At 39.0% G+C, this 13,976-nt stretch overlaps 1 protein-coding gene across 1 annotated transcript in view; it reads left to right on the plus strand.

The window, feature by feature from the left end:
• The window catches only part of LOC105553835 (microtubule-associated tumor suppressor candidate 2-like), a 366,625-nt gene that overhangs the window by 311,488 nt on the left and 41,161 nt on the right, over positions 1-13,976 (plus strand). Inside the window, exon 8 of the mRNA XM_011999993.1 lies at positions 4,430-4,528. Coding sequence (XP_011855383.1) covers positions 4,430-4,528 — 99 coding nt within the window. The remainder of the gene's footprint in view (positions 1-4,429; positions 4,529-13,976) is intronic.

Below are 13,976 nucleotides of genomic sequence, written 5' to 3' on the forward strand. Positions count from 1 at the left end.
CCTATACATCTCTTCCATCTGGCTATTCGTACGTATCTTTTGTACCGAGTTTTGTGGACCACTCTAGCAAATTAATCAAAGCCTAAGGAGCATATCATGAACCCTCGGTCAGAAGTATATGTGGCAACCTAGTACCTGGCGACTGGCATCTGATATGGGAGCCAGTCTTGTGGGACTAAGTAAGCCTCAATCTGTGGGATGTGACGTTATTGCTGGGTAGGTAGTATCGGAATGGAAGAAGGATACCCATTTAGTGTCTGCTGAAGAATTGATTGGTTGCTGGTAGAGAGAAATCTCCACACAATTTAGTAGTCAGAGATGAAGTATTCTGTGTTGTGTTGATTGTGAGTAGTTAAACAGAGGAAAAACATTTTGTTTTTTTCTCCTGTATCCTTATAAGAACTTTTGGTTGACGGGTTTTTTTCTTTTATCACATTGACTGTATCAGCCCACTGCCTTCTGGCCTCCAGAGTTCCTGATGTGAAATCTGCTGATAATCTTACTGAGGATCCCTAGTATGTAACTATTTATGTCTTACTGCTTTCAAAATTATCTCTGTCTTTTAACAGTTTGATTATACTGTTTCTTGGTGTGGGCCTCTTTGAGTGCATCCTGCTTCCATGCTCATCCTATCTGCATGCTTCTTGGATGTTTATATTCATGTTTTTCACCAAATTTGGGGGATTTTTGGCCATTATTTCTTCATATATTCTATCTTTCTCCCTTTTTTCCTAAGACTACCACAGTGTATTGTTGGTTGACTTGATGGTATCCTACAAGTCCCTTAGAGCTCTTTAGTTTTCTTCAGTCTTTTCTCTTCTTCTTCTTCTTCTTCTTTTTTTTTTTTTTTTTTTTTTTTTTTGAGACGCCCTGTTGCCCAGGCTGGAGTGCAATGGCACGATCTTGGCTCCCAACCTCTACCTCCCAGGTTCAAGTGATTCTCCTGCCTCAGCCTCCCAAGTAGCTGAGATTACAGGTGCATGCCACCATGCCTGGTTAATTTTTTTTTTTTTTTTGTATCTTTAGTGGAGATGGGATTTTACCATGTTGGCCAGGTTGGTCTCAAATTCCTGACCTTGTGTTCCACCCCGCTCAGCTTCCCAAAGTGCTGGGATTACAGGTGCGAGCCACCATGCCCAGCCAGTCTTTTTCTTTCTATTCCTCAGACTTAATAATTTCCATTATCCTGGCTTCGAGTTCACTGGTTCTTTTTTTTTTGCCTGCTCAAATCTGCCTTTGAATCCCTCTAGTGAATTTTTAAATTTTTAAATTTCAGTTCTTGTACTTTTCAGCTCCAGAATATCTTTTTTTTTAAATTTCTTTTTCGGTTTCTATTTCTGATGTTTTCATTTTGTTCATAAATTGTTTCTTGACTTTTCCATGTCATCGTTTAGTTTTTCTCAGCATCTTTAAGACAGTTGTTTTAAATTAAGGTCTTTGTCTAGAAGATTTGCCATCAGGTCTTTTTCAGGGACAGTTTCTGTTTTAATTTGTCCTTTGAATGGGCCCTGCTTTTCTGTTTTCTTGTGTGCCTTGTGATTTTTGTAGAAAATTGGACATTTTCATTTAATAATATGGTAATTCTGTAAGTTGGATTCTCTCCCTTCCTTAGGTTTTGCTATTTTTGGTTTGGTTGGTTTTGGTTTTGGTTTTTTTGACTGTTGTTGGCTGTCTTGGTGCCAGGGGTCAGCCTGAGGTATAAATTAAGGTCGTCTCAGGTCTTTTCTGAGCCTGCACCTTCTCTTGAACATGTGCTCTGAATTTCTAATGTACGCATATATATGGTTGCAGTTGAATGTCCTAATCCTCAATGTTTACCTCCCAAAAGAGAAAATAATGAAAGAGGTTAAAAGAAAAAGGCATTGGCCTTTCAATCCTTTGGAAGTTACTTCAGCATAAGCTGGAGGGGGAACAACATAGGGAGGAGGTGGAACATCAGTGCCTCTTTTTCTGTGCCTCTGTGATAAGAAGAAGTAATAGGAGTGGAGCACAGATCCTTGACATTTGGAAGACAGGGTCCTTTCACTCCATCTCCTGCAAGTTGTGTTCGGATTACTCTAGGAATGCGCACAACTGCCCGCTGTGGGGCTGGGGAGTGGGGGACGGGTACCTGCTACTGTGCTTATAGGTGAAATTGACCAAAATTAACTACAATTTACTATCCTCACCTTCCCCTGGAAGTTGCAAGCCTTCAGTAGATTCCAGAGTTCCAAAATAGTTGCATCAGACAGATTCTGCCAGTGTAATTGTTGTCTGGGTGGGGAGGCAGATTTCCTGTACTTCCTACTTTGCCATCTGCTCAGAATCCTCATATGCTTTTATAATATGAAATCTATAATATAAATATTATATATTATTTATATAAATAAAAGATGTATATAAATTATATTTATATATTTTAATATTTATATTTTAGTCATATAAATATAAACTTTGTAACTCAAGTATATTACTGGAAGGACTATATTAAAAATTAATAGATGGATGACGAGAGTAGGGAGACTAATGAGTGCAGGGTTTCTTTTGGAAATGACAAAAATGTTCTAAACTATTTATGGCGATGGTCGCACAACTCTGTAAACGTACTAAAAACATCTGCATTGTATTCTTTATATGGGTAAAATTTATGATAAATTATTTCTTAATAAAGCTGTTTTTTTTCAAATAACTCATCCAGAGCCAACATAAAGCCATTTTAAAATGCCACTGCATAGGCAGCTATGCTGAAAATGAGCCACCACCATATGAATAATATTTTAAATAAGTTGAGTGAAAAATTATCAGTTATTTAATAAGGTATTATTATAGTAAATTTCTGAGTCATTTTAGTTTTTTAAGAGGAAACGGATCTCCCAACTGCTTTGGAAGCTGGTTTCTCCCCTTTGCCCCCAGTGATATGGAGTAAGTACCTGTTTATGTTAATACGTTAAATTCAGTTTCCTCCTTTTTTTTTCCTTTACTAACATGCATTGAGTGTTTTCCACGTTCCCAGCCTTATGCTAGGTACTTTGCATGTATTATCTCATGCACTCATGCATATAAGCTGCATTCACATATGCGCTGACACACAGACAACCCTAATGAGAGGTTCTTTTATCATACCCCATCTTACAGTGAGAAAGCGCAAACACAAAACGGTTAACTCAAGCTCATGATTACATATTTGTATTTTTCTTTCTTGGATTTTGCATTGGGATAATGCTCAGAAAGCTCTTCTTTACACCATACATTTCTGTTTTCCTCTAGTAACGTCTTCATATTTAAATCTTTAAGCTATCTAAAATTAACTTAGGGCCACAGTTAGGCAAGACTTTCATTTTAACTTATAATAAATGGTTCGGTAGTGGTTCTAAAACAGTATGTAAAACTATTCATTTCCCCCCATTTGAGATGTTTATTATGATGCTAAATTCTAATATCTAATATAATACTAAATTTAATATCTGTTTATGGACTTTGTTCACGTTATTGAGTTAGTCCAATTTGAGACAAAGAATTTTGTACCCTTTTACTATCTCATTATCTTCACTCTACTGTTTGGTCTTGGTGATTTCAGATCTAGGTAATTATTGCATTTTCTTAGATCATAAAGAAATGGCACTGTTTTGCAAAAATATGCAATGATTATTTAGAGACATATTTGTTTTAACTGGTTTGAACACTTACCACTCATCCTTTTGTGCCATGATTCCTCATTCTTGTGCTCTTAGACTTCTGGTTGGTACTGATCCTGGGTCTCTGAGACAGCAGGCGCATGGGCAGAGAGGAATAACTATCCTCCCCTTCCTTTGGTGCGCTCTCCATCAGCCAGTGTTTCCAGAATTGGTTTTCCTCCATTAATCGTCACCTGCCCTGTAGTCAGCAACGTTTTTGCAAACCTTTGATCGAAACACAAGGTTGTCTTCACGTCATGGTTGTCAGCGTTGAGAGTTTTCTTCTTTGAGTTTTCACGGATGGGAAACTGTGCTGAGGGCTGCTACAGATGTCACTTTAAATTTTTAACTTTTCTTCATCAACATAGAGAGGTTTAATTTATTTATGAATATATGCATAAAATCTCTCCTGATTTCGTCAAAATAAGCAGTTTCTTACATGAGGAGAACATCTTTATTTAGAAATAAATGAAGAAAAACATTAAATTTTGAGTCTTCAGACTTTCAGGAATAAGCCATGAAGAGGTGGATGCCCACAGGATGGGAAGGTGATCTTCTCACAGGGGTGACCTGCTCCTGAAGAATCTCGGGGCTAAGCAACACCGTATTTTCTGGCACTGCTTACAAACAGTTGTGGCCAATGCAAGCATGACTTTGCTGTGAGGTTGGCTTCTCTGCAGTCCCACGTCCTGTCAGACAGCATGCCAGAGTAGTGAAGGAGAACAGAAATCCGTGCTAAATGCTGAAGTTATTTCTGGAACGTCTTCCTTTTGTAGGAAACCAAGTTGCTAGTGTTTGGTAGTGTTCTGAACAAATTGTTCCTCATCCTAAGTGATGATAAGAGGGCTTACTGGCCTGAAGATCATCACCGAAAGGTATTTGTTCATTCATTTTCACCTCTGCCTGCCCCAGTTCTCTGGTAGGTGATTAGGAAACACCGATCACTAGAAAATCACCTCTTCCTCTGTTGAGCATGGTGACTAGTCATTAACTGTATTTTCAAGGGAGCTCATCTGGTGGACATTCAAGAAGGCTTCCCTGATGGGAAGCAGGCATATGCAAATGATCCTATGTCTGCAGGTGATACTTGAAAACACAGCAAAGTATATGCTTATGCTCATCCCATGCCTGGCATTCTATTTCTAGATCACTGGTATACCTGCTTACAAAAATTGGTGTCAGTGTGCACTAGATAATAGGAGGGGTACAGAAGTAGCCTCAGGGGTCCCTGACCCCTTCCACCAGCAGAGACAAATTTACATACTTATTCTGAACTAAATTTGTCATTAGCATAAAATATATTAATGTGTGATTATTTGAGGAAATTAAAACATAGAAAACTGAATTACATTGATACCAAACTTTACCCACTTATATTTTTCCCAGTCCACAAATGTTGAACACCAATCGTGTGATAAGCACTGGAATACAGCAGTGAGAACCCTGACCTTACAATGCAGTGGAGCAGACAGACAGGTGGCAATTATTTCAGAATGCAGTGTGGCAAGTGCCAGGATCAGGGTAAATAGAGGGTAGCCCAGGAGCACGAGAGAGGAGTGTCTTACTATGTTGGAGGTCAAGAAGCTTCCTGAAGATAAGCCTTGTAGGATACATTGGAAATATCCAGGCAGATAGTGAGTAGAGGACATTTTTGGGCAGAAGTTACAGCCTAGAGATGCTGTTGGAGAGGTGCAGATAATTCAGTCTGATTGCAGCCTTGTGGTTACAGAAGCACATAGGAGCCCCAGGAGATGGGTCATAGAAGTCTAACCTGGAGGAGCCCCATGACAACAAGCTTTGTGTGCGGAACTAATTTAGTCTTCCTAGCCTTAATCAGAGCTGCAAATACATACTTAATGAGGATAATGTGCTATACTTACTTTATTTTCTTTGTGTCCCTTTGGTCAAAGGTGCTTAAATAAATATTAATGAGTCAAGATGGGATAAAGAAACGTGTGGCATTCAGCCAAATATGTGTAATGAGCATAAAATTTGTGAAAAACACTGTTCTATGTGCTAAGGGGATTTAGAAAAACAATAATAATACTAGTTAAATTTTATCACGTTTCCTGTTATCCAAAACAGCTTGCAATCTGAATGGGGGTCTAATTTATTTATTTTTTATTTATTTATTTTTTGAGACAGAGTCTCGCTCTGTCACCCAGGTTGGAGTGCAGTGGCGTGATCTTGGCTCACTGCAAGCTCTGCCTCCCAGGTTCACGCCATTCTCCTACCTCAGCCTCTCGAGTAGCTGGGACTACAGGCACCACCATACCTGGCTAATTTTTTGGTATTTTTAGTAGAGACAGGGTTTCACCGTATTAGCCAGGATGGTCTTGATCTCCTGACCTAATGATCCACCGCCTCGGCCTCCCAAAGTGCTATGGGGATGTAATTTTTTAGTGATGTATTATTTAGGTAGTTATATGTGTATATATATTTTAACTTATATATTTACGTACACCGATAAATCAGGTTGTTACTCGTTAAAGTGCATTAGAATTACATGATGGGTTTGTTAAAACAATTGGAGGGGCCTACCTTTAATATGTCTGATTCAGTATATTTGAAGTTGAAGCCCAAGAATTTGTGTTTCTAATAAATTCCTGGGTGACGCTGATGCTGCTGGTCCAGAACCATTGATAGGAATGCAAGCAAATTAAAGAAGTTCATGAGACTGGGCACGGTAGCTCATGCCTGTAATCCCAGCACTTTGGAAGACTGAGGTGGGCGGATCACCTGAGGTCAGGAGTTTGAGACCAACCTAGCCAACGTGGTGAGCCCCCGTGTCTACCAAAAAAATACAAAAATTAGCTGGGTGTGGTAGCGGGTCCCTGTAATCCCAGCTACTCAGGAGGCTGAGGCAGGAGAATCGCTTGAACCTGGGATGCAGAGGTCTCAGTGAGCCAAGACCATGCCACTGTATTCCAGCCTGGGCGACAGAGTGAGACTCTGTCTCAAAAAAAAAGAAGAAAAAGTTCAGGCTTATGGGAGCCAAAGCATGAAGGCCCAGGTAGAGCTGGATAGAGTTAATCATGAGGTGAATGTTGTTCTTGTTTTGAAAAACGAGTAGAGCAGTTGAATTGTCAAACATAAGCCAAGAGGGCATATTGACTTGAAGGGGCAACATGTGCATAAAGCAAGGCAGCATGCACAAACGTGAAGTTTTGCTTCAGTGGGCAATAAGCTAGTTATTTTGCATAGAGATTTTGCATAGAGAATTTCTGGTTATGAAATAACAAACAAAAACCAGAGAATATTGGATTGGGAAGGAAGGTGAATGAAGTATCTACCAGGATCTTTAACAAAGCCAACATGTTTGCATATTGAAAAATGGGCGCCAGGAATTCACTGTAGGATGCTCAGCTGCAATAAAATCAAGCTTAGCAAGGCATTCTCTTAAGTCCCGTGCTGGATAAACAGGGCCAGGATGAGCCCAAAGCACACAGAAGCCTATTGTATTTTCCTAGGTGTCACGTAGGGAAGGCTTAAGCCTAGCTTTTGTATGTGGAAATACCAGTAGAAAAAAAATAAAAATGGAAAAAACACAGATAAAACTGTAGGAAACATTCAATTTGATAAGGCAAACAAGACAGATCTGTTTTCCTTTCATTTTTTTCTAAATATGGTGCTCCATGTATTTTCAGTGCCTAATACATTGTTCACAGAACAAATACCTTGCTCCAAAAGCATTTTTCTGCCTCAGTTTTCTTATCCAAAACATGGGGGTTATATAGCATGTCTACCTCTACAGGTAAACAAAATAATTGGTGTAAAGTACTTTGATCATCCAAAAGTATGAATATGATTATTATCGCTAATGACAGAATGAGAAATCAGGTTCTCATATGTATTTAAATTGGTTCAGAAAAAGGATATTTGTGCAAATTTCCTCATAGAATGGAGTTGATGGGGTGCCTCAGGAATTGGTGCCTAGTATATGAAATAATTAGTCGGAGAAAAGTAGCTAGCTCATTGAAGTAACTGATGACACAAAATTATGTAGGCTAGGAAAAACCATAGAGAATTGTATGAAATATTCCAGAAGGAGCTAATCAAACAGTATGACCAGAAAATAGGACAGTAGTTCCATTTTAATGAAGATAAATGACTTTCTTAGAAAAGGAAATAGTTTTCATTTTCTCAGCATGTTGATTAACCAAGAGATATTAGAGGGAAAAGCAGTATGTCATGGCGCTTAACACATTTATTGGAATGCAGAAGTACCATAGTGCTGTATTCATTCATTCATTCATTCATTCATTTGCTGGACTCTTTATTCAGGACACACTGACCATCTGTATGTCAGACAGTTGTGCTAAACAGCAGAGTGAGTAGGGAACAAAAGTAAATGAAGACGCAATCCCTCCCTTTGAACAAGCTGACAATCCAGAAAGAGGGACATAAAGGTAAACAGATATTTATTACATAAAGGTAATAAATAACTATTAGTTTTCCATTGCTGTGTAGCAAATCACTGAAACTCAGTAACTTAAAACAACCCACATTTTCTGTGTCTGTGGGTCAGGAATCTGAGCGTGGCTTCCATAGATTCTCTGTTCAGGGTCTCAGAAAACTGGAGTCAGGGTGTTGGCTGGCTGCATGCTCATCTGGAGGCCTGACTGGGGAATAATTTTTTTTTTTTAGTCGAGGGTGTTGCTGTGTTTCTTAGGCTAGTGTGCAGTGGTGCCGTCATGGCTCACTGCATCCTCGAGGTCCTCAGCTCAAGCGATTCTCCCACCTCAGCCTTCCAGTTTACTTGGATTACAGGAATGAGCCACTGTGGCCAGCTCAAGAATCCATTTTTTAGGCTCACTTAAGCTGTTGGCAGAAGTGATTTCCTTGTGCTGTATAACTGAAGATCCCAGTTTTTTGCTTGCTGTCATCTAAAGGTCACCCTCAGTTCCTAGAGGCTACCCACAATGCCTTGCTACATGCGCTTGCTCAACATAACCCCTTAGTGTTCCTCAAGGTAGCAAGAAGAATCTCTCACTGCAGTCTAAAATGGAGATTTATATCAAATACCTTGGGAGTGATAGCCCATCATCTTTACCATATTCTATTGATTATAAGTAAGTCACAGACAAAGGGGTTACACAGGTCATAAACAATAAGAGGAAGGTAATATGGGAGTGGGGTCGTACCTTACAGTATGTCTGTCACAGTCACATACTACAGACTGCCTCTTGAAGAACACATCTGAGACAAATTTAGGAAATTATCAGACATGTTATTCATCCATTTCTCTTGGTACTTTTGGCTACATTCTTGAATCATTTAAGGTTGCTGGATGACTTTATAATTGGATCTGCCAGGACTGCCTTTATTAAATTGCCCTTTAGTGTTGTGCTATTGACTTTTATCAAAGTTCACGTATAATAGCAATAACAAATTACTATTGTTTAATTATTGGTCAAAAAAGTAAGACAAAAGGACACAATTTACATGTATCTTAAATATTTCAGTTTAACCTAAAATTCATAAGTATGAGTAAGGGCGCGGTGGCTCACACCTGTAATCCCAGCACTTTGGGAGGCTGAGGTGGGTGGATCACGAGGTCAGAAGTTCAAGACCAGCCTGGCCAGGATGGTTGAAACCCCGTCTCTACTAAAAATACAAAAATGAGCCAGGCATGGTGGCGGGCACCTGTAATCTCAGCTACTCGGCAAGTTGAGGCAGGAGAATTGCTTGAACCGGGGAGGCAGAAGTTGCAGTGAGCCGAGATCGTGCCACTGCACTCCAGCCTGGGTGACAGAGCAAGACTCCACCTCAAAAAAAATTCATAAATATGACTGTGTCAACATTATAAGACCAAGGTCATTTCCAGTGTTTAGGTTTCTTTTTAGCTGGTCAAGCTCTTGAAGACATGTGTGAGGTAGTCCAATTGAAAAATACTCTTAGAATGTTACCCCACCCACCCCTGCCATCCCAAAATCTTCTAAGATTCCCAGAAATTTTTTTCTGCAGGTTTCTGTTATCTTTTCAAAGCATTCAACTTCTTCATAGAAATATTTCTCTTTGCACGCTTGTATTTCAGCTTATGGCATATTTTAGTAGAACTGCATAATTACAATAGCAAGTATGATGAGTGTAAATAGTTTTGGAAGCAAGCACAACTAATTTATGGAAGCACATAAAACACACCTTCAAATGGTAAAGAAAGCTGGACAAAAGTTATTTCTTCAAGGGACAACATGGGTGCACCTGACTCTGCCAACACTCTTACTTGTGAGCCTACTATTGTGATATGACTTTTTGCTTCTGTATTTGTTGTAAACCTTTTTTGCTATTGATGATGGTGATTCTTTATATATCTTGGTTCATTACATAAAGCTCTTTGTCAAAATTTATGTTTAAAATAAAGTGTCAAATAAAGCTTTACCCTTTCCCAAAGAATGCCAACACCTTTGTCATAAAGAACACGTCATAACCTCTGGGAGTCTCTCCTTCACCCTGGCTGGAGTAGTGTGCAGGCACAACATACGATACAAATATTCTGGACCTATCCGTATTTTAGAAATTGAGAATTTAGGTGTCTAATTTCTAATACTGATATCTGTACATGGCCAGCTTGTTGTTTGATTTAAAATGATGTAACTTTAAGAACAAATTTGAGAATTAAATATTTGAGAGGCAGTAACTATGATTTAAAACAGAGTTACACTCCCGTTTCTTAATCCAAAGATTTCAGCTCTTTATGCAGATGTTTAGAGTAACAATGTCTGAACAATTCATGCTACATATTGTTAGGCATCCAATTTCAGCAGCTGTCATCATTTTGTAGTTAATAATTTGCCATTTTTAAACCCCACATCAGACCTCCTTATTAATATTTGGTAAACATGTCAGGAGAAAACTTTTACTTGGCACTTAAGATAAATAAATTATCCAACAAGAAAGGCTACCTACTACCTATGCAAATACAACTAAATGCCAATATAAAGACTTGTGATATTTGGCTTGTAATCTTCACATTTTCTTGGTAAAGTTGAGTAGAGTGTATTAATCCTACATAGACCTGAGTTACCCGATCTTCTACCTGTGACATGGGCAGTAGAATATGTTGCAGGATTGTTTTAAGGATGAAAGATAATTTATTTAGAGTGCCTAGGATGGTACAGGATTTATTAAGTATGCAGCACGTTTGTTGCATGAATGAATAAAGAATGATGATTGTTGTTGTTGTGTCAATTTTCAATCAGGATTGAAAAAAAAAATGAGATATCACACTAAGGACTAGTGGGTAACAACAGTTGTTGCAAATATTCTTGTGAACTTTAGCAAGGTGGCTGTGATACCCATTGTACGTAAAAGAAATTCAAATAAAGCCTGTAAGTCATGTCAAAGCCAATTCAATTACTCAGTTCATTCTAAGCCACATTTTTTTTTAACCATCATTGAGGGAAGGAGATAAGTTGCCAAGGCTATGATATAAATGAGGTTAAATTCATTGTTGGAAGCTCCCAACACCCGCACATCAACTCCTTTTCTTGGAAAACTTCAACGGTTGATACAATGGAAGCCACCAGCTAGTGCGTTGTACATGATTTTAGCAGTCATAAGTATCTGTTAGACCCAGGATTTGAAATCAGAAACTTCCTGTATTCATGATCATAGATTATTTAAAAGGATTTTGTATGTGCAATGCTGAAATTCACTGTGCCCATTTAAAAAAAAATTAGCTTTCCTTTTAGATCAAGGGGGGTACATGTACAGGTTTGTTACATGGGTATATTATGTGATGCTGAGGATTGAGGTTTGATTGATCCTGTCCCCTAGGTACTAAGTGTAGTACCCAACAGGTAATTTTTCAACCATTTCCCTTCTTTTTCTCTCTCCCCCCCGTACTAGTCCCTAGTGGTCTATCGTTCTCATATTTATGTCCATGTGTACCCAGTGTTTAGCTCCCACTTACAAGTGGGAACATGCAGTATTTGGTTTTCTGTTCTTGCATTAATCCATTTAGGATAATGGCCTTCTGCTACCTCCATGTTGCTGCAAAGGACATGATTCTGTTCTTTGTTATGGCTGTATAGTACTCTGTGGAGAATATGTACCACATTTTCTTTGTCCAGTCCACCACTGATGGACACCTAGGTTGATTCCATGTCTTTGCTATTGTGAATATTGCTGCTATGAACATATGCATGCATGTATCTTTTTGGCCGAATGATTTATTTTCCTTTGGGTATATTCCAGTAATGGGATTGCTGAGTCAAATGGTAGTTCTGTTTTCAGTTCTTTGAGAAATTTTGAAACTGCTTTTCACAGTGGCTCAACTAATTTACATTCCCACCAACAGTGTATAAGCTGTTCCCTTTTCTCCACAGCTTTGCCAGCATCTGTTGTTTTGTTACTTTTTAATAGCCATTCTGAATGTTGTGAGATGGTATCTTATTGTGGTTTTGATTTTTTTTTTCCTGATGATTAGTGATGTTGAGCTTTTTTTTCATTTCCAGCATTTATTTTAAGTGCAGGGGTACATGTGTAGGATATGCAGGTTTCTTAAATAAGTAAATGTGTGTGATGCTGGTTTAGTGCACCTAGGTATTAAACCCAGCATCCATTAGCTGTTCTTCCTGATGCTCTCCCTCCTCCCACCTCCACCCTATGACAGACCCCAGTGTGTATTGTTGCCCACCATGTGTCCATGTGTTCTCATCATTCGGCTCCCACCAGTAAGTGAGAACATACTGTGTTTGGTTTTCTGTTCCTGCCTTAGTTTGCTGAGGAGAATGGCTTCTAGCTCCACCCATGTCCCTGCAAAGGACGTGATTTCATTCCTTTTTATGGCTGCATAGCATTCCATGGTGTATATGTACCACATTTTCTTTATCTAGTCTATCATTGATAAGCATTTAGGTTGATTCCATGTCTTTGCTGTTTTGAATAATGCTGTAGTAAACATATGTGTGCTTGTATCTTTATAATAGAATGATTTCTATTCCTTTGGGCATATACCCAGTAATGAGATTGCTGAATCGAATGGTATTTCTAATTCTAGGTCTTAATTGCCACACCATCTTCCACAGTGGTTGAACTAATTTACATTCACACCCACAGTATAAAGGCATTCCTATTTCTTCACAACCTCGCCAGCATCTGTTGTTTCTTCACTTTTTAATAATCGCCATTCTGACTGGCGTGAAATGGTATATCATTGTGGTTTTGATTTGCATTTCTCTAATGATCAGTGATATTGAGCTTTCTTCTTATGTTTGTTGGCCGCATGTATGTCTTCTTTTGAGATGTGTCTGTTCATGTCCTTTACCCACTTTTTAATGGGGATGTTGTTTTTTTTTTTTTTTTGAGATGGAGTCTCGCTCTGTCGCCCAGGCTGGAGTGCAGTGGCGTGATCTATACTCACTGCAAGCTCTGCCCCCCAGGTTCACGCCATTCTCCTGCCTCAGCCTCCCGAGTAGCTGGGACTACAGGCGCCTGCCACCACGCCCGGCTAATTTTTTTGTATTTTTAGTAGAGACGGGGTTTCACCGCATTAGCCAGGATGGTCTCCATCTTCTGACCTTGTGATTCACCTGCCTTGGCCTCCCAAAGTGTTGTTTGTTTCTTGTAAATTTGTTTAAGTTCCTTGTAGATACTGGATATTAGTCCTTTGTCAGATGGATAGATTACACATTTTTTCTCCCATTCTATAGGTTGCCTGTTCACTCTGATGATAGTTTCTTTTGCTGTGTAGAAGCTCTTTAGTTTAATTAGTTCCCATTTGTCAATTTTAGTTTTTCTTGCTATTGCTTTTGGCATCTTCGTCATGAAATCTTTGCCCATGCCTATGTCCTGAATGGTATTCCCTAGATTTTCTTCTAGGGTTTTTATAGTTTTGGGTTTTACATTTAAGTCTTTAATCTATCTTTAATTTATTTTTGTATATGGTGTAAAGAAGAGGCCCAGTTTCAAGTCTCTGGCTAGCTAGTTCTCCCAGCACCATTCATTAAAAAGGGACTCCTTTCCCCATTGCTTGTTTTTGTCAGCTTTTTCAAAGATCAGATGGTTGTAGGTGTGGGGTCTTATTTCTGGGTTCTCTCTTCTGTTCCATTGATGTGTGTGTCTGTTCTTGTAGCAGTACCATGCTGTTTTGGTTGCTGTAGCCTTGTAGTATATACTTTGAAGCTGGGTAGTGTAATGCCTCCAGTTTTGTTCTTTTTGATTAGGATCGTATTGGCTCTTTGGACTTATACACATCTAGATGTGTATAAGAGACAGCCCGCCACACCCTATGACAGACCCCAGTGTGTGTTGTTGCCCACCATGTGTCCATGTGTTCTCATCATTCGGCTCCCACCAGTAAGTGAGAACATACTGTGT

This window comes from Mandrillus leucophaeus, unplaced genomic scaffold (assembly GCF_000951045.1).
Source record: "Mandrillus leucophaeus isolate KB7577 unplaced genomic scaffold, Mleu.le_1.0 Scaffold61, whole genome shotgun sequence".
Classification (NCBI taxonomy): Eukaryota; Metazoa; Chordata; class Mammalia; order Primates; family Cercopithecidae; genus Mandrillus; species Mandrillus leucophaeus.